This window comes from Synchiropus splendidus, chromosome 1, assembly GCF_027744825.2.
Source record: "Synchiropus splendidus isolate RoL2022-P1 chromosome 1, RoL_Sspl_1.0, whole genome shotgun sequence".
In the NCBI taxonomy this organism is placed as follows: Eukaryota; Metazoa; Chordata; class Actinopteri; order Syngnathiformes; family Callionymidae; genus Synchiropus; species Synchiropus splendidus.
The window spans coordinates 20838157-20864104 of NC_071334.1; the positions used below are offsets into that span (position 1 = coordinate 20838157).

The 25948-nt window shown below is 42.5% G+C and overlaps 1 protein-coding gene across 4 annotated transcripts; it reads left to right on the forward strand.

Moving 5' to 3' along the window:
* The first annotated feature begins 2109 nt into the window (after positions 1-2109).
* On the forward strand, positions 2110-24505 carry sned1 (sushi, nidogen and EGF-like domains 1). Of its 4 annotated transcripts, none has more exons than XM_053852846.1 (32): positions 2110-2333; positions 7142-7429; positions 8070-8210; positions 9167-9329; positions 9399-9524; positions 9705-9818; positions 10929-11042; positions 11489-11602; positions 11966-12013; positions 12098-12199; positions 13885-13983; positions 14120-14260; positions 14464-14583; positions 14715-14831; positions 15413-15553; positions 16198-16371; positions 16471-16584; positions 16702-16815; positions 16906-17019; positions 17114-17230; positions 17305-17586; positions 17656-17839; positions 17969-18081; positions 18340-18618; positions 18693-18810; positions 18890-18972; positions 19874-19972; positions 20270-20386; positions 23736-23823; positions 23903-23982; positions 24048-24075; positions 24153-24505. In XM_053852846.1, the coding sequence occupies exons 1-31, from the start codon at positions 2115-2117 to the stop codon at positions 24071-24073; spliced, it is 4149 nt and encodes a 1382-aa protein (XP_053708821.1). In that variant the 5' UTR covers positions 2110-2114; the 3' UTR covers positions 24074-24075; positions 24153-24505. The 4 variants fall into 4 exon arrangements, with proteins under 4 accessions (XP_053708821.1, XP_053708828.1, XP_053708838.1 ...); XM_053852853.1 differs by having other exon boundaries at positions 14123-14260; XM_053852863.1 differs by lacking the exon at positions 11489-11602.
* Positions 24506-25948: the final 1443 nt, after the last annotated feature.

The window sequence follows — 25948 nt, forward strand, 5'->3', positions numbered from 1 at the left end:
ACATTCACGCCCACACTCCGCACCATGCTGGCACTCTTTTCCTTGGGTTTGCTTCCTTGCTAAGGTTAGTCACTATTGACAGACCTAGATGTCACTACAAGTCGCTAAATAACATTATATTACTAAATATGTATCGGGGTTTGATCCACAACTTATTTACCGCCAGGTAAAGTGGAGCACAATATGGCTGCCATATGAACTTTTCACAGGCAAAGTCGCTAAATTTGTCGCTTTTGAAGTCACCAAGAGAGTTTGGAAAGTCAAGCAACAGTCGGCCGCAGGTTGCATTTCGGTCAATGAACAGGTGGTGGACGCAATACGGTGATCAGGTCTGGAAGTGTGTGGGGAGAAGTGGTCCAGGATAAAGTCTTCGCCCCTGTGAGGGCAGTATCGCCAACAAAAGACTTTTAATCGGTCAGTTGAAACGATTGTTTTTTTCAGTGCTGTATGTGCTGTACGCTGTCTAAAATGTATTGATTTTGTGTTCGAACATTTAATGAATTGGTTGCAGTCTGGAAGTCAGTGGGGATTTCAGGCAACATAGCGAACACTAGGAAACGTCTCCAACCCGACTTCCAGTTGTTTCAGTGTGAGACACGTTCATTTTGTTAAGGCTCCCACTTGGAGCACGCTCACACGCAGCATCACAAGGAGTCCAATATGAATTCTGATCGCCCAGAGAAGCCCAATCTGCAACGTGCCAAATGCCTGGAAGACCAGGTAGTAACTGTTACCTGTCCGTAAAGCGTCACCAGTTGCTGAAATTAGCCTTCTTTGTCTTTCAAAGGTGCAGACCCTCTGAGAGGGAACCGTAAAGATTGGAGCTTTATCTCTAACAGATCCTGGTTTGTAGCACTCACAGCAAAGTACGTAGCACTTCTGATTCCTCTGGCAACATCTGTGCAGCAAACTTAACAAGCTCCATACACACAAAAACGCTTGTCAAAGGCGTTTGCACCCACCCATGTCCATGTGCTCTCCGGATTACATTAATCTGCGGAAAAACTCAACAACAACAAACAATGATTGTGCTGTTTATAACTGGACTGGATGTGCCAAAGCGTTTTACGGATTTCCTCCTGAACCTCTGATTCTGCTTATGCTTGGAATTTTATTTGTATCTTTTTATTATTATTGAAACAGTGATTGCAAAGGTGCCGTTTCATCTGTCATCCATGTGTTCGATTGTCTGTCTTGACGGTGATTGTTAATGGCAAAATAAGTCTTCAGATGATGATGTTTTGATTGTTCAATTATTCACCTATTTAGTTATGATTTGAGTGTACGTGTCCATCCGTTGTATGGTTTGGGGGTCTCCTGATTGTCTTGAATAAAATACGGTGTAACTCAAAACTGTAAATACTTTGGATATTTTGGCTGGATGAAATAATAATTATCTTTGCATATTTTAATGTACTTTTGAATAACTTAAGTAACTTTATATGGAGAGCAATAACAAACTTTTTTCTCACAGCTCAGCTCAAGACTGTCTGTGGACAGCCTTTGACACATACTTGTGTTTCAGCTGTGTGTGTGTGTGTGCAGTGTTGACGGTAGGTGGAAAATCTTGTCAGAGTTGCTTTAAAGCACTTCTTTGATTATCATAGATCCGCCCAGTAGTTATCCAGTTACCGGCCTCTTTACTCTTATTGGCTGGAGGTGGCTAATTATGCAAGGTAGTGAATCCCTGTGGGGGAGGTGTGGCCAAAACTGAAAGAAGTCCTTTGGCAGGCCGAATAGAGCTTTTATTGAGGATATTTCTAAGCTGACCATCAGGGACCAAAATCACTGGATTGTTAAGAAAAAAAAAATAGCACGCTGGTCTCTGCCTACCTAGATCCGTTTCAGTGGAAAGGAGTGCTCGTGCTGTAACCAGCAGCATACAGAATGCTAGGAATCTACAGTATTTCAACTAGAAGCCCAATTCACTATTGAAGTGTGGTGAGAAAGAGGCAGAGCCAGAGCAGTCAGGGGAGGAATCACACTGCCCTGGTTGAGAGGAGGAACAAACAGTCCTGTCCTGCTCTGCTCGTCTCTTGCTGCCTCAGGTGTGTGTGCTCCTCCCTCTCCTCCACAGTGCCTGCTGTCAGCTCCATCCCTGGGTGGCTGAGGCCATGGTGTTGATGCTACGAGTCCTGCTGCCCTTCTTCTGCACCCTGTTCTTCCTGAACCTGCTCCCCGGGGTGGAACCTGCCGTGCCCCTAGAGGACTTCTACCCCTTTGGCAAGGAGCAGGGAGACTCCCAGACCATTGCTCAGGACGACGGAGGCTCCGGTCTTGTGGAGATCTCTGTAGCATTCCCTTTCTTTGGAGACAGACACATGGGACTCTATGTGAGTACCGAGCTCGGTGTTTATATCTGTATCTGTGTGCTTAAGGGAATGCATGTGCACGCACTTGGCAGATGGCAATCCAAACAGACTTGGTGTGGATTGTATAAGAGCCACGGGGAGATGAGATTTGGACTGCAGCCAAATCCTACATTGCAGGCACCCTTTCAGAGTTTGTGTATGTTTGCATGCACTCACAAGCCCTGCTGTGTGCCTTCATTTGTAAAATCATCATGTTTTCTCTGAGTGGGTTGAGTCATAATTATATCTGACATTTACTTCACTGCTCATCTGTTCTCGGGGAGCTCTGGAACGTGACTGAGTGAGCGATGAACTTGCAGCAGAACAGTGACTCTTGATGGTAGGAAATGACAGTGTGAGATTTCAGCAGATGATCTGTGAGATGATCTATCTCAGAGAAAGCTGGAGGAAGGTTGTGAGTGCAGGAGAGCAAACGCACACTATTATAAGTGGAAGCTGAACAATGATGGTTTCTGCACACACTTTGATCTGCCTTTGTCATGTATTGGGTTCAGCTCCAGCAAATGGAAAGGCAGCACTCCCTTAAATCAACACCACCTGTTGTGGTTTTGCATCTATGTGTGCTCTCTGAACCCCCACCCCTCCGCTCTGAGACCTCTTTAAACCGGGGGAGACCGAGGAACCATGGCAACAATGGGCAAGGTCGAAGGTCATTTTTCTAATCTAAGCATCTCTGCCAAGGCAGTGAGGTCAGGCTCCTGCTCCAGAGATGTCAAAAACATTCAGCTTCTTTATAGAGAGTGACACACTGGTGATAAGTTCCATGTTGCATAGCTGTCGTCTCAGCTTCTCTCAATAACACAGTCCCTGACTCTGCTGCTGAAAAATGTTATATCACCAACTTTTAAATGAATTCCTGCATTTTTTTTATTTTTTTTTTATTTGCTGGAAGACAGATGCAGAATAGCTGAGCGAGACAAGATACGACATGTTTCAGTATTCTTGGCTTGTTGATCTAAAATTATTTGACAGATATAAACACATACTGAGATTTGCTGCGAGATGTGATGTGATATCTTGCTGCGTTTTATTGGACTGTACTTCCTCTGAGAGGCCGGCCAAAACAGTTTGTGGCAGGGTAATACAGTTTGCTGATTTTTAATAGCCCTTGTTTTTTTAAACAAGCATCTGTTTTGAGACACAAGCCACACTGAAAACTTGTGATATTTCAGGAAATGTGAAGCAGCACAGTTGACTCAGCACAAGCCTTAGAGGTTTGGGCAGGGTGAAGACCACTCATTCTTATTGGAAGTACGCACCACAAGTACATGATCCGCCCCAATTATTTAAGATGACTTGGCCAAACAGTTTGTCCTCATGAGCCACACAGTCTTTTATCAACATACATGTGCCCTCTCCTTACTTGGGCTATCCCTACTTACATTGCTGACCTGCACAACAAGGCCATCCCTCTGTTTCAGTTTGTGTCTGGTCATTTTCACATGTTACTGGGATTTCTTTCCTCCGGTCTCCCCAGCGTCCCTCATTCCACACTTCAGATAACATGGCAAGGGTCTGCCTCCCACTGCACATACTGGCTGGTATTATACATAACATAAATAACTGTACTTCAAGCCATTATGGACAAAAGATGTCATCCATTCTCTTCTTTGTCCAACCAGCTGGATCCACTTTGAGTCTCTTACAGCTCTGTATATTTGTACGGCAGGTGACCCTCGAATGTAAGGGGAAAAAAATTAAGGTTATATATTAATCTTTCATCGATGGACAAGTATACGAATACTCAAGTAAACCCGTAAACTAGCATTTCAATTTCCAAAGGGGCCAGATTATATATCATTCTCTAAATCACAAATATTGGAAGATCTTTTTAAGTGCTGATATAATGGCACTTAATTGACAGGTGTTTTCAAATGTATTTTGTTTATTAATTTTGAGCAGGAAGAAATACTGTAAAAATATAATTCAATAAATTGTTTGATTGTATTAACATTCCCCTATGACTACAATAGTAGCAACAGGGGGTAGAAAAACAGACATAAAATGGGGGCAAAGAAAATAAAACAACAACACGAGTCACAATATCATCATAATACCTTTTATTAATATAATATTCTGAAGTAGATATTTCAATGTACAGTACAATTAGAAACTGAGCACCTAGTAGAAAATTATTCATATCCTGTGAAAGGTGTTTGAAGCAGTCTGTTTCACAGTGTGGACTGTGAGAGCTTCATTTCCAGATTCATTTCCGTGAACAAAACATGCTTAGAATGTTTGTGTTTCAGACCTTTATAGAGGCAATGCATTTAGGTTAGTCTTTCATTATTGCAGGAAACAGCAGCGTTCTGTGAAGAGTTCACATCTGCAAATGCTCAAACGCCTTTCTCTGGAGATTCATCACTCGTGCAGTTTCATTCACTCCATGCTGTATGGCACAAAGATGTGCACATCATCTTGGATTCTTTGTACTCTGCATGTGTTTGGTGCAAATGTGTTCACTCATGGATGGGATTGTCTGAAATCTGACCTTTTAACAGAGGGGAGAAGAGGATGTTAGAGATAAAAGCCAAGTTCTTTGAAATCTTAACAAGCTTTCACTTCAGTCCGAGAGAGTTGCAGTGGACATATTATGGTATAACTATTTATTCTCATGCAGCTCTTTACTTTGTAGGGGGATTTAATGTGACAGTACCATAGCACAATCAGGCCAAATTCAATGCCTTTTGTTAGGACCAACCCACAACCAAACAAATGGTTTGGACCCATTTGTTTGTCTTGTCATGTCTTGATGGAAAGAGCTTTGGCCAAAGGGACTTTTGAGTTAACACCAAGATTTCTCAAACTAGATAAAAGCCAGGGGATAAATGAAAATGCCAAACATTTATTTATCTGAATCGTACCATACATTAACTTAACAATGAACACTTTAATTGAGCTGCAACCCGTTTGAATAGCGAACATTGCTCTCCCATTTCTATGACTGTGAAAACTTAGTTGATAGATTGGATGCATTGCCTCATCCTTGCTGACTACTTTGACCCCAAAAGACCAAATGGTTCTCCTTTTCTTGTTCGATGTTGATGGTATTCCTGACTATATCTTCATTACAAATACACTTTAAAGGAAAGATTAAAAGTGTATCAGGACAATCCACATGTTTGTGAAATGTCCAGATGCAATGTTATGTAAGGTAAGTTAAAAGTTTTGCAACATGGTAGTCAAATCAGACTTCCCCACTGCTGCTGCATCCCTGTGCAACTTCCCAACAGTTTGTGAAAAGATTTATTATATAAATTGAAATTATTTGGCGATGTTTGACTTGGAGCTGAACGGTTCCCGGCCAACTGTGCAGACTGGCAGTCACTTCCTACAGTCTTGTAAAGCAATTGGACAAGCTTGTAACTGTGAAACTTTTGACATGAAAAACTAATGTTTTCCTAAGTTTATCCATAGGCATCTTTTTCAATTACAGGTTTATTTTGGCTCCACATTAGCCAGATGAAAGTTTGTTTTGTTGTCAGCCAAAAATCGCTTGGCTTAAAAGAAAACCTCCCAAGAAGAATCCTGCTTACATCCGGCAAACAATTCCCAAAGAAATAGGGCACCAATGAGAATTGAAGAAAGAATGGAGGGGAGAGAGATGCATCTTGTGCTTTGACTGATGGCACTCTCTCTTGGTTGTGAATCTGACCTTGGTCATGTTATGTTAGAAGACAAGGCAGCTCTGAACCCGTTCACTCTCACACAGAAGTGTGAAGCATACATAACCACCCTTGTTGAATGTCTGGGTGGAGCACAGCAAAATTCTGTTCAGTGTAAGTAGGAGTTTCTGTTGCTCTGAAATGGACATGCAACACTATCGCAATCATTGACCACAGTAGACACCTTATAATTCCAAATGCCGCATGACTGGATTTCCTAATCAAACACAATAAATCCTATTAAGTTGTCAGCTTGATTTGATACAGTGATTTAGTTGTGCAGTGGTTGACTTCCAGACCACTGCCACCACACTCACTCGCGGGTGCTAAGAGCTTTCGCGGTGATCCTTCCATTCATCAGCCCTGCGTCTTCTCACTTGTTTTCCGCCAACCATCAGATGGTGCTCAGGCTGACCCCGAGGCTCAGAGCTCCTCTTTTCCCCCACAATCGGCACATTCTCACCACATCACGCTGACACAGAGGGGAAGAGTGTGGTCGGGCAATTAACTTAGCCCCTGTTCCATGCCAAGCAAAACTTCCTCTTCTGTTTTTATAGCAAAGTCTTTCAAATTATGGTTTTCATGCACGCTGGGAGCAAAGCCGGGACATATGATGTTGCTCCATCAGTGTCACATGCCACTCAGCGGGAAGATGATGTGCGCTCTTAAATCTTCTCGGCAAGAAGGATTTGGAACATGTTGTGTAGTCCCTGTTCATTTGGTAAAGTCAGCTGCAGCGCCTTTTTCTCCAAATTTTCAGCTGTACAGAGTACAATTTCAGGTCTAGAGTTCACAGTTCACCCAACTACGTTACAAAATCAGAGACCAATGCATTTGGCTACGATGCTGCTAACACCTCTTTGGGTGTGATCCCGTGCCCGAACCAGGTTTTCACAGCTGCTGTTATTGCTGAAAATATAGTTGGCAGCGGTTTAGTACACGGGATGTGCAAACATCCGTTATGAGGGCGCCTGTTGCCTCATGACGCTGCTGAATTTTTCTGCTTCATCCTTTCCTCCTTCGCACCTTGGCTCACTCCCAGTTTCAGCATATACTAATGGTTTCACCAGTAACATACATGTTCCTTTTTCTGTTCTTTTGCAGGTCAATAACAACGGTCTGGTGTCTTTTCTGAGGGAAGTATCTCAGTTCACTCCCGTTGCTTTTCCCATTGCTGGTGATAGGAGAGTTGTGGCCCCATTTTGGGCTGATGTTGACAACCGACGTGCCGGAAAAGTTCTATACAGAGAGAGTCAGGAGCCTTCCATACTCAGACGGGCGTCAGAAGATGTGCGGATGTATTTTTCAGAGCTGCCCCACTTCAATGCAACATGGATTCTCGTAGCTACGTGGCACCAAGTCACTTTCTTTGGAGGAAGCTCTAAAACACCGGTATAAAACCTGTTCTTTTTCTTTACTTCACACACCACCTGTTTTTTTGCTTCTATTATTTCTCACTAGTTGAATTATGTCAGGTGAAATTTGTAACTTATTGTTAACGTAAGATGAACTTACTTTCATTGATGTTTGTTGTAGAATTTTAAAGAAATTCTGGAAAAGAAAAGAAAGAAATATCATTTTTTAAAGTCTTCAGACATGATTCCATGTCAAAGATATCGAAAAAATATCAACAATATTTGGCTCTGAAATTATATACACAAAGTTTATATTTAGCCAGCTGAGATGGTGAGATATTTTTAGCGGTTATCTGTCTTTATTTTACTGTTGAAATCAAAGAAGATAGGATTGTCAGTACAGTCATACAGTAAAGTGGTTAAAGGTCCTACTCTTGTGTACAAGAATCACAACCTTTATATGTTCTCTGTGGACCGAATGCATTTTTAATGTCACAGTTTAACATTTCAAATTAAGTCTGACCTCTAATGTTTCTCGAGTCAATGTGGTTTTACACTGAGTCATTGAGAACTACTTTTAGTACTACATTTGTGTTGTCTTCTCTTTGCTGAACGACTTCTGCAGTTGACAAGCAGTGATTATATTTTTTGGGGGGAAAAATCATCTTGTTTTGCAGGTGAACACCTTCCAAGTGGTGCTCATCACAAATGGAGAGCTTTCCTTCACAATATTCCAATACAACAATGTAACGTGGACAACAGGCATGCATGCCAGCAGTGGAGGAGACCGGGCAGGTCTTGGAGGGATCGCAGCACAGGTGAGATTCCTGATGCACATAATGGACTTGGAGCTGTTTCAGGTATCAGGTGGTGTTCTAATCGGATCACATCTCAGTCATGAGATGATGGTACTCTGAGGCCTGAGCAAACATGTTTGCAAACATCCTGTCAACATTTCTGTCTGACTCTGATGATATATATTGAGGATTGGAGCAAAGGGAATAGTGTAGAGGCGACATGGTGGTTTTGTGGTTTGTGCTGCAACGTGACTGCAAGGAGATTGGAGGTTTGATTCCAGCTTGACCCAAGTTTTAGTGTGTCCTGTCTCTCTATATCATCCCCATGCTTTCTTGGGTTACTTCGGAGCACTCTGGTTTCCTCCCACAAATCAATTAGTAACTCTAAATTGTGTATAGGACTGTTCAGATGGGATAGACTTGTGCCCTCCATGACTCTATCAGATGAAATACTGCTGCCACAAACTAGAGTGAAACTACATTGACACGTCAGATAAATCTCGGTGGCTGGATATCTGGGTCCATCCTGGGGCTCTCCTGGCTGGTGTCACCTGTTTAGGCTGATTATGCTTGTGTTTTGGTCTTTGCGTTAGGAACACTTCTGAGTCCTCCGTATCAAATAAACAAGTTTCAAATGCCACATCCTATTTGAGTGTTGTTGCTGACCATCTGACCCCACTTATGACGACAGTGTCCATTCTTCTAAATGTTACTTCCAGGCGGATGAGATGCCATGCCATAAAGATAGACTCTTGATCGTCACTGACTAAACTCAAAATGACTCACCAGTCACCAGATCTCAGGGACCTTTTGGATTCTGGTGGAATGGCAGAAAGTCATCATGATGTGCTGCCAATGTATCTGCTGCAACCATGTCGATAGGGAGGAAAACCCTCTGGATGTTTTCAGACCTGCCTCATTCATGAGTGTGTGTCGACTGTGATTCCAGTCGTGTGATGTCAATGCTCCCCTCTCAGGCAGGTTTCAACGCAGGCGATGGAAAGCGCTATTTTAACATCCCTGGCTCCCGAACTGCTGACGTGGTGAACGTAGAAGGAACCACCAATGTGGGCTTCCCCGGCAGATGGGTCTTCCGGATAGATGGGGCAAATGTAGAAGTGGGTGGCTGCAATAACTCTGGTGAGAGAACTGTTTGGTTCATCCCAAGATCGCTCCAAAACCACCTCTCATGTTGACCTGTCTGTGCAGCTTCTGTGTGCCCGCACCTGCGACCATGTCTAAACGGAGGCCGCTGCATCGATGACTGTATCACAGGCAACCGCTCCTTCACCTGCTCCTGCTTGGCTGGTTTCACTGGTCGACGATGCCAGATCAGTGAGTTCAAATTGACGCTCCTGAGTAAGATAAAAGAGTCCTGCGATAGACGCAACCAGATATTCCATATCAGTTTCTAATCGTCGTCTCATAGGCCATCGCCTCCAAGATCAGTTCCACTGGTGGTTTCATTTTAATTAACAGTAACACAAGTGTCTTTGTGTTCTTATTCCTCCGTAGATGTCGATGAATGTGCTTCACAGCCCTGTCAGAACGGAGGAACATGTGAAGATCAGATAAATAGTTTCACCTGCCACTGTCCTTCTGGGTTTACAGGAGCTCTGTGTGAAACAGGTACGGAGAAACGAGAAACGTGATTGACCGAGGGAAGCACTCAGAGAGCACAAACCTTCGCCAAAAAAATGTGTTTCCTGGTCCTCCTTCTCATATTTCCCAAAAATGTCATCCAAATCCGCCCACAACTTTTTAAGTTATTTTGGTTACAGACAAACCAGTGCCGTTGAACACATAACCTCCTTGCTGGAGGTAGTAATGAAATGTCAAAAAAAAACACTGGAGCCACAAGTTGAAAAAGAATATGATACTTTGCAGCCATTTTTTTTATTGAATTTGAAAACCAGTTAAGTATTTATTATAAATGTTTCATCTTAGTTATTCATCTTTCTAAACACGGAGCCAGCAGGGTCAGGGTACAGCAGAGGAATTTCAGTAACTTGAAACACTCTGCAAATGAATTGGAATCATTCGATTAAATACAGAATCTTGACTCGTGGAAAACTTGAATAATCTGAAGAAAACGTGATTCATCCTTAATATAAGAGCTGTAGAAAGAGATAAGTGTTTTGCATGAAAATGAATGAAACAATTATGCAAAATATCAGGAGGTACTAATGTTTGTCAGAAGTTGAAGTCACCTCCAATTCAATCAGATATTCCAGTTACTAATCCACTCATGTACAAAACATTAAAATAAATAACTGTGAAGTAGTAGAAATAGAGGAGAAAGGGATGAGTGAACTGCTATTGAAGCCAAAAGACTGAAATAGTTGGGGACTTGCCTAAAGAGAACCCTGACCTATGACCAAATGAAAGTGCTTGCTCCGTACCCCTGAAATCTGGCCACTGACAAGCTATATGAAAAGCAGGGGGAGCATCCTGGCTGTGTTTCCTCTGAATATCTCGAAGACATATGTGCCTGTAGTTGTCATTAAATTGTTATTTGCCTCGTCAAAGAACTCTCTGGATTCAAAACATCCAAATTTGTTTAACCTGACTTCTGTGACTCGTTTTACAGTAGAGCCTTTGCACATGTATCAAACAACTTCAAATAGTTTTCACAGCCAGCAGCACATATTTGAAGAGTGAGGGGAGCCGTGTGACGGATATAATAATCAGCTGAGTAAACACCCCATGAGTGCGTGCCTTTCTCTCCCTGTGTTACAGACATAGACGAGTGCAAAGACCGGCCGTGCCTCAACAACGGGCTGTGTGTACAAGGCACCGGCACCTTCACCTGCACGTGTGAACCAGGTTACACCGGCATCCTGTGTGAAACTGGTGAGGCATCTCCCATCAGCAAACATTTCCTCCTGCTGAAAAGCCCTTTGGCGAGTGTTCTGCTCTCTGAAGACCCATTGGAGGATCTGCTTGAATTCACTTCCAAAACGGCCTTTTTTTGTCTGGGTTCACACAATGTAGCAGAGCAGCACAGTGAGAAAGTTCACTGAGGTCAGGTCGGCTCCAGAAAAGTCTTTCGGTGACTGTGTTTCTTTAGTGACCCAATGCTGATGAAATTTGAGCTTGATTACCAGACCCGGCGGACCTCATAAATCCTGTTTCTACACATGCTCAGTTAACTGTAAACAACACACAGTTTGACACAATCGCTCAACAAATCCGTAGTCTTCTCTCCCCGAAGTTCATCTCAGTCCTCCGGTTCGGCATGCAGACTGAAGAATGTTAAATTCACAGCTGTTTCAGTAATGTTTTATTTCTTGCTTCAGGTTTGAACATGTGTGAGTCCCAGCCCTGTCTGAACGGAGGGGAATGTGTCAGTCAATTGACGAACTTCACGTGTATTTGCCCTGACACCTTCATTGGAGTTCTCTGTGAGACAGGTGACCCCATTAACCTGAAATAAGCCCATTCCTGATTTCACGTCATTTTCAGACAGTGTGAGGCAGGGCTATATGGGCCTTATGATTTCTGCTTTGGGGCACAAAGTAATAAATTAATAGTACTGAAAATAAGTTGCAAAATAAGTAATAGTGAAAGTAATAAGTAATAAAAACTGAGCTGGGAGCTCTGCGGCTTCATGATCCTGCCTCTAAATACCTGAATACATGAGTTATTTGCACATCAATCTCTGCAAGAACTGAAAAGTCTCAAGTAAACAAAACAACACCAAAGAGCAGTCAATCCAGAGAACAAAGTTAGTTCAGTTCAATGATGGTTTAAAGCTGCTCCTCGTCTTTCTTCAGAGCTGGTGGTGCCTCGAGCCAATTCAACTGAGGCAGAGAACCAGACAGGTAAACGCAAGTACAGCTGAGCGTTGCCATTTTTCAATTAAATTTTATTTCTTCGCCCGACAAATTGTCATATTTGTCCCACAGCTTTGTGCGCCGACTGTAAGAAGCACCAGATTTGTGAATACACCAGCTCTGGCACCTACAACTGTACGTGCATGCCAGGATACCACGGTGACAAGTGCGAAGGTATTTTTTGGGACACAGACTAGCTGCAGGTAGAAAGCAGACAGGGAAATGTGAAGAGGAGCTGTGCTAGGCCACAGGAATTTGGAGCACTTCCCTGGAAGAGACTGCTGTGATGATGGATTATTGTAATTATCAAAACTGACAGTGCCTCGCCCAGTTTACTACGGGAACCTGACACCAGCAGTCGCTTGATGTTGTGAATAATTGCTTCATAACACATTTTATTAGTTTACCAACAAGAGGAAGTGCTCTTGTCTAGACTTAAAAACAACCACTTTATGAGGCACAGCTACTCTTTGGTATTCTGTTAATTTCTAAAGAATGCTTGTTTACACTTACCGACTTAAATCTCAGGAAATTGGCCTTGATTTAGTTTATAACACAAATGCCTCTGGCTCTAGGTACAATGTAGCTTGTGGGTCATTCATGGACGGTGTAGTGAATAATCAAAGGTCTGTTTCTGTTCAACATTATGCAGGGTCAGGGAGAGTTTTCATTGTTGTTGATGGTTGTCTCCTATTGCTTAAACAACAAAAAGATATCATGCGTCATCATTATTCACAAGTTGAGGTATGTTAATGTGTTTTTGAAGGATAACTAACCAGAAGGCGGAAGAACAATGCCTTGTTTGCATTTTAATGAGACTTGCATGATGTTGTCCGAAGTCACTCATAATTGTTTGAATAGCTACTTTGGACTGACTAAAGTCATTTCAAAGGGATGGAAAGATAATTCACGATAGAAATCTGTTTCTTCACGTTAGAGGCTGTAAAGGTGGCATGGTCAGTGAAAGTACACCACATTGTTATTGACATAACTCGCAGACACAAGCAGGATATTGAGATCATCTTTTTTTGTAGCAGAGCAGGGAATTTTTGATCATTGAGTTAAGAATGACTCTAAGTTGGAGTCTTCTCAATCGGAAAGGCTGTTATGAACCTAACAGAGGGGGTTCTAAAGCTACATTCATCCACTCATCCCTCTGTCCTTGAGCCCAGCAGTGTCATAAATGAACCCCAGACTTCCATTTCAGACCTAAGGAGTTATTGCTGGTAGCTTCTTGGGAATGCTACTGTTGTGTACTTCCAAAAAGATGATCAGTTTTTGAGCTTTCACAAGGGCATGCTCCTTTTCACCCATGAGCTGCAATTGCCGTTGGTGCTCATACACTCTGTCCTAAATCTCCTAAATACCTTCTTGACTTCCTCGCTTGGACGGCGCTGTGGAAAGAGAGCACGATCCTCCACTGAAGAGAAAGTGAATGGGACTAAAGAGCCACATCCGGCTGGTAGATCAAAGCAACCTGCTGCACAGGTGGCCAATGAAAGCGGCTTCTGCAAATTAACGATCCATTATTTGGCCCCGGGGGCCGTACATTTTGGTCACAAAATATGCTCCATATCATCAGAAAAATAATACCCTCCACCCGAGACTTCAAAGTGAAGCCATTTCACTTCCTTTCATCTACCGCCGCAATTAGGATGGAGAGGAACGTGAAAGCATTGCAACAATTTGCCCAGAGCGGATGTACAGCGAGCTGCATGGTCGTCTTCTGCTGCGATTGCCGGAGCAAATAGAGATGAAATCAATAGCCGTTTACAGTATCACAGATGAAAGGCACTCCACATGAGGGCCACATGTCTTTGTTTTCAACCACTTAGTGGTTTCCCTCTCTGTGTCTGCAGAACAGTGTCTCTGCAAGAATGGAGGTGTCTGTGTGAACGTCAGTGGGATCATCAGTTGTGACTGCCCGGCAGGCTACACAGGGCCCTATTGTCAATTAGGTAGGTATTATATTGCATACACACTAACCCATTTGTCCTCGCAGTTGTCTCATAAGAGCTTTTGATGTCACTGTAAGATCACAAATTCTACACCAAAAGCCATGGGAACCTGTCTTTCACGACTCCTTCCTCTCAGAAGTAACCCATACGCCATGTAGTAACAGCAGGCCGTGTCCTGACGGAGGTCCCTGCTTGGAGTACGGAGGAAGCTACCGGTGCACATGTCAGACTGGTGGATCCGAGCTAGAGACTCGAGACAAAGACTTCAGTCTATATGGTAAGAGCCCGTGGCCGAGGTCTGGGCACCTCTGCTCTCTGTCAGTCATTAGTTAGTTATTACCTAGTGGGAGCTATAGTTTTAAAACTCTCACTGGCACTATCACACAGATTTTCATTACTTTATCACAGATTGCTCTATTTCATCTCTGTGAATACACGTAAGAAAGAGAACACTGTCAAGTCTGTGTGTGTTTTTTTCAGTACAGCCCCAATCGGTCTGTGACTCATCCCCGTGTCTGAATGGAGGTTACTGCTATGAACGAGATGGAGGCTACACCTGCGAGTGCAAACATGGATACTGGGGGAAGAACTGCGAGAGAGGTACGATCATTTTATTAAAACATAAAATATGTATATAACCCAACCTTCACGCCTTTATTTTATTCATTTTAAATACAGCAATGTTGAAAAATGATTGACTCCATGTTAAAGATCTCCTTCTCTCTTTCCAGTCAGAATCAATCCCTGTGCTTCTGGTCCCTGTCGCAACGGAGGCTCCTGTAAGGAAGAAGCCGGGAGTTACCGCTGCGTCTGCCCCTACAGGTTCACTGGGAAGCACTGTGAAGTCGGTGAGTGTCTATGTTACGCAGTCTGTGGATTCATAAATGGAAGGCTGAGTGTGAAACTATAAATTTGATCAGATAGAAATGTTTCAGATGTTATTAGACAATTATCTTTGCATATTTTGCCTCATTCAAAAACTCTAAACTCCCTCTTTTCATTTGTGTTAGTGGTTAGGATTAGAGTTGAAAATATATTTTGTATAACTGTAGTCAGTATCTTAGAATGAAGCGTATATCAGGATGAATACAACCCAAATGAAATGCTTATTTTTCTATGCTGTCAGAACCCTCACCCACAATGTATTATTGCTAGTATTGGTATTACTAATATTACTATTAGTATTAGTTGTTGTAGTAGTAGCAGTATGCTCTCTAACATTTAATTCCAATTTTCTTTACTCTTACTGCTATTGACTTTGTTTTTGCGCTTGCATCTCACTGTGTTTCTATCACACAGTACAGAATTATTCCACCTCAATAATAATAATAATAATAATCCTGATGATGATAATAATAGTAATAGTTCTAGGAATATATTTTATTTTGATTTTTGCTGGCTATTTCGCTTCAAAATGTCTTCTCCTCAGGCAAACCAGACCCCTGTGCCTCCAGCCCCTGTCTCAATGGTGGAACATGTTTCCACTACATTGGAAAGTACAAGTGTGAATGCACTGACAACTTTAGCGGCAGACACTGTGAAATGAGACGCTCGACACATCAGTTTCCAGGTGAACTAACTCTAATATCCGTTTCCCATTGTGCAAAATATTGAGCCTCAGAATTTTCATATCCCCCTCTGGTTCATTGCTGGCTTCCAAGCCGGCGATAATCTTAGCAGTGTTGCTGCCCTGGAAGACCTTACATATTCACTTATAGAACGGGATAAGCTATAAAAAGTATGATGTGATAATCCTCTTCTGCATACACCTCCGCTAGAATACCACAGGATTTTTTTAGCCTGAATGGAAAACACCTCGTGTCCCCATCAGGAGCGCAGTACAGACCTTTCAGCTTGTGTTTTTTGTTTCTGTTACCATGAGAACCTAAAGAAAGTGCATCTACACAAACCGCTGGTTCGACTTTGCAATTCGGTGGAAGAGTATATGGTATATCATTGTAATTACTGAACTGAATTTCTTTTGTTTTGTTTTAATGATATAGCGTAGCGTCCAGTTTGTTCTTCAAATTCATCATCAAATTCATTCATTCAATTCATCCTTGTTAAATTTGCACTACTATCTTTTGCAATATAATTTCTTATAGATTTAGAGTTTTTCAGTTCCTCTGAAACTCACTTGTAAGATCTGAATGTGTCACTGAGGAATGCACCACAGTTTCATAACGCTCTTTTGAATTTGGATGCACATTTCAGACCTGACATGTGGACGGCCCCCTCACGTGAAGCACGCTGACGTGCAGTTCTCCTCAACAACACCAGGATCTGTAGCTGTTTACATTTGCCATCTCGGCTTCACGCCTGTGCCCAGAGCCACTCAGAGCATCTGTGGCATTCAGGGGGACTGGAGCCAGCCGCCCATCTGTGAGGGTCTGTTTCACACACCAAAACACACTGTTAATAAACAACCGCTAATGTCTCCATGGTTGTGGCCGCTTGTGTTAAAGCCTTTCTAATCTGTGATCACAGAAATCAGTCAGTGTCTGTCTCAGCCTTGTGTTAATGGGGGAACTTGTCGAGATCAGGGAGCATCTTATGTTTGCGACTGCGCTGGTGGCTACAGTGGGAACCGATGTCAGACAGGTAGAGTATTGACCTCAGTGATCGGAGATTATTACAGTTCCGGTGTTTGTTGTGGTGGCAAAGTGTCTTGTGGATCAAGCATCCTGACTGTTCTCTATTTGTTCTGTTTCTGTGAAGACGTAAATGAATGCCTGTCAGAGCCCTGCAGGAATAGAGGAACGTGTGAAAACCAGCCTGGCTCCTTCTTATGCCACTGTCCGAAAGGCTTCAAAGGGAAAACCTGTGAGAAAGGTGCAGTGTTCATTTGTGTTTGTCAATGACAGCATTGTGTTGCAGAGGGGAAAATAGCTGTGATGTTTGTGCTTGTAATTGTCTCCACAGAGCTGGATGGCTGTGATTCCAACCCCTGTCTGAATGGGGGTGTGTGCCGCAGTTTCGGGCAGAATTATCTGTGCGTGTGCAAGGAAGGCTTCTTTGGTGATCAATGCCAGATGTGTAAGTGGCCTGGCACTGATATGTGTCATTTTTACTCACGATTGCGCGTCGAATTCTTCCAGCGGAACTTTTCTTTGTGTTTGTCTCCCTCAAGTGGAGGATCCTTGTGTACTGCAGCCTTGTGGTAACCGCGGTGACTGCAGGACTGGCAAAAGAGGCAACTACAACTGCGTGTGCCGACCGGGACACACAGGCAAGGACTGCGAGAAAGGTCAGGGTCCTCTCATTCAGTCGTCACAGCCGTAGATTGTCAAACTGAAATCATCTTCACGCCATTCCTTCCAGATCTGTTGCCTCCATCGGGTCTCCATGTGCTGCGTGTGGAAGAAAATGAAGTGGAGCTGCGATGGGATGAGAGGTCGCCCAGCATGGCCAGTGGATTTGCTGTCACCTATGCTCCTCTTGGCCGGAGCAATCGCAAGATAGATTTCCTGGATAAACAGCAGTCCAGATATGTCATGAGAGGACTGGCCCCAGGTCTGCTCTACAACATCTCAACCTTCTCCGTCAAACGCAACACCAACACTGATGACATCAGCAAACCTGCCACTGCACTCATTCGGACAAGTGAGCAAACGACAGTGAAGTTATAACACATTTGTTTGTGCAATGAAATAAGCGGTTGTTTTGTTCCAGGACCTCGAAGGGCTGAGCAGCTGCACGTCGTCAATGTTTCATCATCGCATGTTTGGCTGCGATGGTTGGTTCAGCTGGCTCGACATTCAACAGTCAGTCGGGTTCATGTGACACTGCAGCCACTGAATGGAAGCGATGATCAAACCGTGGTTCTGAACTCAAGCACCACGGAGCACACATTCAGGTCAGTCACTGGAGTTGTGTTCAAAGAATTATGAACACCCAGGGTACTTGAGTTGGCCACATCTTGTGCCACTCTTGAACCACTAGAGGTCACAATTTCATCAAAGTTGTTTTATACTCTTTTATACAGTGCTCTTCGTCCGGCTCAAATGTACACAGTAGATGTGTTGACTCAAAGCGGAATAAGACCAGATGAGTTTCCCTCTACAAGCCACTCAGCTGGACCACTGCGCTTCTGGACACGTAGGTTTCTGCATGACACAACACAGCTCTGAATAACTGAGAGATGTGAGCCTACTGAGCCTTCAGTTTGTTGTCCCTTTGAGTCTGTAATGGTAAATTGATATCATTTTATAGCAGAATAAATCTGTGTGTTGCAACTCTTTGATGGCACCGAAGTAGCATTCTATTGTGGGACCAAACATGTGCATCTGCTGATTGGTTGTGTTCGCAAAATGTGATTTAAAGCAAGGATGTGGCTGATCTTTTATTTTCCCTCAGGGCCTCTTCCTCCTCAGAATCTCTCATTGTCAAACGTGACAACTAACTCTGCACTGATAACCTGGAGCAGACACCCAAAACACCTCCCGGATGGATTTGTGGTCAATGTGACCCGTGGATTGAACACCCGCAGTCGCTTCCTGCCCAATGGGAAGTTGGGCTCGTACACCCTTAGGGAACTGACGCCAGGACAACAATACTTTGTGACTCTCACGTCCGTCAAGAGCACAGGAGAGGAGCAGATCCAGAGCAAACCTCAGCACTTGGCCTTTGCCACGCGTAAGAATTCATGTTGTTTCACAGTGACTTGGCCTATTCCGTTAAAGACAAATTTCAATTTCCTCTTAACCCAGTGCCAATGGAAGGCCGTCAAGGAAGAAAGGAGAGGCTGAAGGTGAATCAGTTCAGCCGTACAATGAAACCGCAGAGGGCTCAGGACCCGGGCGGTGCAGCTGGAACAGAAGTGCCCAGGTATGACTGACGTGCAGAAGCAAATCATCAATGTTGAAACATGAACGAAAGGTGGAATATTTACGATGCTATGCTGCAGATTCCCAGAACTGGTCGACCGAAGAGGAAAAATAACTACCAAGTTGAAGCACTTGCCAAGAAAAGTCATCAGGCATCGTACAAGTGAGTGCATGAATAATTACTTTCACTTTTTTCAGTAGCAAATAAAAGCACATTGTTTCCCTGTGATGAGGCCTCTTGTTCATCATCTTATTATCTCTGGTGCCTTCTGTGTCATTTCACATCATGAAAAACATTTGCTAGTTGAATTGAAATTTGCCAGAGATGTGAATAATTTGGTCTTTCACTGCTGAGATATGTATTCGAACCAGGTTTGCTTGTTTGTTTGTAGCCAGAATAACTCAAAAATGCACTAAGGAATTTCAATAAAGTGGTGGTTGAATATGGGCCAAGTTACAGGTCACTCTGTGATGTTCTCTTGGTTTTGAATTTATGAACGTTGTAAACATTTTCAACGAAATGGCAGGCGTATTGGTCACGTGACCAACTCAGGTGAAACCAGTCGGAAACCGACATTTTGACTCAAGCAACCTGCAATCAAATCACTGAGATAAATCAACTTTGGTCACCAAATGACCATGATGATTCAAATGTCGGTTTACCTGGGTTTTGAAGGATTTATCACTGGTCTTCACGTTGCACGTCGTTGTTGTAGAAGCTCCGTGACGCTACGGCCACCTGCTGTCCGATTAATGCTCTCTGAATTTATTAGCACGATTTGGTCTTAAGCTGGAAAAATGACCAGTTATGCTATGTCCCTGTTGTGTTTTGTTTTTGACATATTAACATATTCTGTTTTTGGACGCGGTTTCAGCGAATGTTGATCGTGTTGTCACATTGCTTTCTATCATCAAATGGTGATTTTGACTGCATTGTAATGGTGATGAAAAAATCCAGCTGTAGCAAAGAGTGTTTCTATACTGTACGTCTTAATCTGTCTGAAATGTTGCAGTCATGTATATTAACTTGACTCGTTCCTAACAAGAAATGCTTTGCCTTGCAGAACCCGAACCACCAATCAGATTAGAGCGGATGGAGGAGACAACAAACAAGATCAGTTTGGCCCTGGAGATCCAAGATGAGGGGTTACAGACAAAGCCCGGTAGGTTTTATGAAGATGGCTTCACCAGTTGGCTGATCTCTGTGTGTAGCTGATGCCAGCTGCTCTCCCACCCTTTAAGGAGGTTATTTGAAGTGAGTCCAAACACTTCATTTGTGTTAAGACGTTCTCTTGAAAGCTCAATCATTTTATTTTCTCAGGAGTCAAAAGAGGGTGGTGAATAAGCCACAGCCTAGCCACACATTCTAAGTTCAGTTGATCTGAGAGTCTGTCTGTCTGTAACCAGAGACCCAGAATCACTTAGCTGTGTTGATGCTGACGGCAGCTGTTGTCTTTCAGAGACGCCCCAGGACTGTCGCACTCTCTCCTGCCTGAACGGGGGCTCGTGTGTGAATGATGGCGATGCTTTCATGTGCGACTGCGCAGCTGGGTTCAAGGGGAGACAGTGTGAACTGTGTAAGTGTGTTTGTCTCTCAAGTATACAAAAATAAGAAGCAAAATGCTTGACGGTATGACACTCTCTTTGAGGAAGTTTTTTTTTTGTTGCCACAGTTATCGCAAATATGTGCTTGATACCTGCTTTAGCCAAGAGATTAGAGTGACTGATCACAGCCGCTGTAGAGTGAGCTCATCGTAGTGTGCTTACAGGAACCAGGAGGTGGTGAAATCAAGTGAATTTATAGATGCATTTTCATACATGTGCCTATTTGTTAGGCTGGGTATTGTTTGTCTCAGGGAACTCCATGTGGGGAGTTCACTGACTGCACAGTTTTATTTTCATAATGACTTTATGCATGTTACGTCTAACCAGGGTCTTTTCTCTTTTGTTTTTCTACCGTCTTGAGCTTGAGCTTTGGATTTTCTCTCCCTGTCTGTCTACGTTTTCTAACATTTTTTAGAGCAGATGTGTCGATCACTTAAGACGCAAGTTTCAAAAGTAGAAGTCAAGTCACGAGCAAAACCAAACTCACTATAAAATCGCACTCCTTGATTAAACAAGGTAGTTTAAACAGAAATCTGTGAGAATTATTGAAGAGTAATTTTAGCGCAGGGTGGTTAACTCTAAGGTATACACAGTGTATGCTCTACTTTATCACTGACTCACAACCCAGACAGTCTTGTTTTCTTACTTCAGGGCCCATAAAATGACTTGGCAATCCAGATTTGGTGCTGGCCTTTGAGTTTGACACTGGCTGTAGGATGTTGTTGAAGGCTATCCCAGGTCTGGTCACCAATGTTCACAGGTAACATACTGTATACTGTAGACACCTCACACTTTAGACTCAGCAAACCACCATGTAGTTTTGGAATATGGGAGGAAACTGGAGTGCCTCATGCTTTACAAAGCCTTTTGTATTTATGAAGAGTTAACTGTGTGGCACTACACATATATTTTTATCATAAAAAAATACACTCAAGATCACTGCGGAAAATAACAGAAATAAACATGAACATGGTGATGTGATGGTATAGACCTGATCGTCACAAAAATGCGTCTCATCCACTGACACTCAACATTTTAGCTTTGACTTTCCCAGGTTTTAAGACCCAGCCAGCTAGTATGAAGGCTCATAAACATGCAGAGTCATCAGATCAGAAATGCAAATCACAGCTGAAAAATTTATTTGTCACATTGACAGGAAGCTTGACAAGTGAACTCAACCGTGTGTGCAGCTTGTGAAACTAGTGACAAAGATTAAGTAAGTAAATACTTGCCACGGCAGCTTATTAAGTCTATTGATGTGGGGAGGCATTTAAAGATCAAGACTTTTTTTGCCGTCTTGTATTTGAAGATGTGGCTGGGGAATCGTCAAAATGTGCTTCCCGGACCCCATGATGTCACGCTCACCTAATAGGAGGAATTAGTGAGTCACATATTTGCTGCGATCACTGCAGCAGAACGTGAAACATATGTCCATGCCTCCTGTCACGAATCCAACCCTGGAGCCACACAGCTATTTCTGGACTCCTGATGTCTCAAAAGCAGAGGCCAACCCTCATTCATGTGTTGACCCCTTGATGTTTAAGAATGGCTTTGTTAACTTGAGCACTGCAGGGCACCAATGTACAACTCCAGTACAGTGACACTGACCACACAAAGAGGCACATTATTTGCACTTCACCACTTGCATTCCTATTTTCAGATGTGCTATTCATCGCTCAGGTTCTCTTCCAGCCTCTGAATGAAAGATCTCCAGGCTTCATTAATAAAGCAGTGAATGTTGTTTCATTGTAGGCTTCACTGTGACCCTGATCCTAATGCTGCCTAATGCTGCCAGACTCCCTCTTCAGATAAAAGCAGAGGAGTAAACATCTATTGAATGTTGAGGTTAAATAAGAACAACTGAATCTTCTACTCCCACCAGTACAGTTTCTCTTTGTGTTTCACTGTAGAATATGGGTGACACATTTGAATAGCAGCCCATCAACATTAGATACTTCCCCTACTGCCAAATACGCCAGCTCAGATCTTGTAACTTCATAGTAAGTTCAACTGTTAATGTGGGACTAGCTTTTTAACGTTATATAATGTTTATGTGGTGAAACTACAGATAAAGAAGAACATCAATTTATTTTGAAAATCTTTTTCATTGATGTTAATTTCATGGTTAAAATGAATATGTCTAAGCCATTTTTGTGAATTTTTATATGGCTGACTTCAATCCTGGTTTTCCGATGCAAGTTCTTACTATGTTTATTAGTCGTTATTAGTCAAGAACTTGTTTCACTTGCAAGTACAGGTGATGTGGTGCTGGATGCAAACTTCTGTGATTTTGTTCCAATTGAAAATAAAACAATTGAATCTGCCAGTCAAACTAAGAAGTGTACCAAAGTGCAAAGAAAAAATGTTGCAAATTAAACACAAAGAAATTAACAATCCTGTCAGAGGTGGTCCTGATGTTTTGCAACAATACTTCATTTTGTAATTCTTTTAACGGGGGCAGGGACTTCAACAGATTAATTTTGATCAGTTAATTGTAGACTGAAATAATGTATCCAAAACCATCACTGTTGAGACAAACATACAATGATTCAATGGCCCATCCAACTCCCCGCAATGTAGCACAATGACGTTGCCATAGAGTTGATGAAGAATGTCGTCTGGAAAGGGAGGTCACAGCTTATCACAATTTCTCGCAAGAAACTTAAGCTTGACTCATTTTAGATGGTGCATGACCTCTTTTTGTTCCAGTTTGTAAGTGAGAAGACATGGGTTTTTCCCTGTTTAATAAAAAGGCCTTCGTTCATGAGGCATGATGAATGCTGCCATCTTGTACGTCCCTGAAGGGGACTTTTGTTTCTAGACAAAAAAGGCGTGCTAAGGATCAGAATTGCTCACGTGCCATGTAACAGTTGAGTTTTGAAAAATAGTTTTTTGGGAGCGGTTCATTTAAAACTATTGTGATGCTTATTTCCCACCTTTACCAATAAGAGATGGTATTTTGAAACAACCTTTTAATGATCGGAACATACATCATGACTTAAGTGACTACAGGGTGCTTCAGACTGGCACTCGATCTGTTAAGGAACCGTCAGCTGCTCATTTTTAAGCTGCTTGTTTAATGCCCCTCTAGTGTCGTAGTGGCAAGATGGAATCTTACAGCTGATGAATCTGTTTCTGAGGAGCCACTGGACAGTTCTTCAGCCCCTCTCGACTCCTTCCATCAGATTGTTTAAACATTCCTTTCCTAAAAGCATCCATCAACCGGAGAGAAGAGCACAGATCCCTCCCACATGACTCCCAAAATTGACTTCACATTTCCCCTGCTGACAAACTCTCATGTTGTGTGTTTGCTGTTTACAGTGTGCCAACGAGTGCCACACCCGTGCACCCGCCTCTATTCTGAAACAAAAAGTCTGCCTGTTTGGGAGGACGGCGTGTGCCATTACGTGTAAGTCACATATCACAGTGGCGCGCGCTTGCGTTCGTGATGCCGCAACTCTCTATGGGATAAATATGTGTGTCTGCAGGTACAAAAGGACTTACAAAGTGCAGCAGGATGTTTGCTACAGAGAAGTTTGTGAAGCTACTCTTCCCAAGAAAAGTCAAAGTGAGTTTAAAATGATTGTCTTTAGCGCACAAACTTGATCATCGCAACTTCATTTCTCTCCACAGGCAGAAAAACAACTAGGCAACAATAAAGGTTTGTGCTCCGAACTTGCTGAGTCACAAGCTGAGTACATGTCACAAGATCCTCACTCTGTCCTCCTCTCATTCCAGAACTTTTGAAGGAAGTGCGTCGGTCGTTTTTTGAGTTTCAGATTTGATGTTGATGTTGTATTGCTGTAACTGGATTTTCTCACAGTCGTACAGGTGCACCCTGAAACATAGCATCTCTTCAACTCAGCATTCGTGATTCTTAACGGATTATCTGTTGTAGTTTCTCCTTTGGGATGGTTCATGATGTTCTCTAAATGTGTCATAGACTCTGCTCACCTTGGTCAGCAGAGCACAGCATGTTCTGTGTAAAATACTTCATCTGTGTCTCAGCAGGCTTTTCTGCTCGCTACTGTGTAAATAGTGTTCATAGGCCATTTTGTAGGTGAATATTTTAATAATAAAACTGCCAAAATGTTTTTTGTGTGTGTCTTGAATGAGATGTTCTTTGGTGTGTGATTCTACTCTAGACGTGGGCAAAGTGAGACCAGGGGCCACGTGTGACCCCTTGTTTATATTCATGTGGCCCTATAAAGATGATCATGAAGAATCAAGTTTATTTCTTTATTATTTAGTACCATTTTCTTTCATAATATCTTTGTTCTGGTTTCTATTGTTCCTTAAGATAAATTTAAAAATATTATGGATAAAATAATTTTCATATTATGTTCATTTTCAAATAATAAATGGTAGAAAGGCCTTTTAAATAAATATATATATATATATATTTATTTTATTTTGCTGTTGTACTTTTTGAGTTTTCCTGCCTTATCAAGGATGCATTCCATTTGTTTTTTTCCATCTGTTTTTTGGTTGGACATCTCCGCACAACTGCCACAGTATAACGTGGCCCCCCAGGAAATGTAACTGCCCAACTGTGTTCTTTGAAAAACAAATTAAATAAACATTGAATGCACCCAAAACACATCACAGATCTACAGATAACGATATCTCCACTGCAGCTGGGAGAAGGAGAGAAGAAGAAGATGCTGCTGGAACAAAACGCAGGAGTGATGTATGTGGAATAATTTTAACTGGCAGTTCTGGACTAGCATCTAGCAGAATTGTGATCCAGTCTTTTGGCTACAAATGTTCTCACATTGATACACAGCAGACAAGAGACAATGATGGTACCAACTATTAGAAAATATGACATCACTTTTCTCATTTGTAGATCCGAGCCGGATTGGTTGAAACAGTGCAACGTAGAAGTAAATGATGTCCTTGGTTATCAATGCTGTTCATTTGTCTGGTACAGACAGGTGATGCTTTAAGACAAAGAAGAATCATTGTGATTTTCCAATCATAGAAATAATTTTTTTTAGTTTTTTTACTGTTTTTTTTCTTGTCGTTTTGGAACATCTTTTCTCACTCTCTACACCAAACCCCAATGAACCACTTGTGTGGGTTTCCTCTGCCCGCTCTGGTTTCCTCCCCCGGTCCAAAAAAGGTCAGTTGATTTTTTTTTTGTGTGTGTGTGTTTTTAAGCATATCGCCTTTAGGCGTTTGTGGGGACCTTTTGCCAGACCCTACAAGGTTAAGCCTCACTTTGACTAAATCTTCAAACTAACTGGGCCATTATAATTGGGTTTAAGTCTGGGTCAGAGTCCTGGTTAGGTTTAGGGTGGGAGGCCGAGGAAAGCATTATGTAAATGAGTGGACCCCACAAAAATGTTGAGACAAACCTGTGTGATGGACAGGCAACCTGTCCAAAGAGTTTAGATCGGATATGCTCCGCTCCTCCACCACACTATGACCTAGTTAAGCGAAAAGGGGAAGGAAATGTCAGAATGCTCAAAAGAAATGAATGTTCTTGATTTCATACATGTCCAGTTGGCAGATCCAGAACATACTGTTTG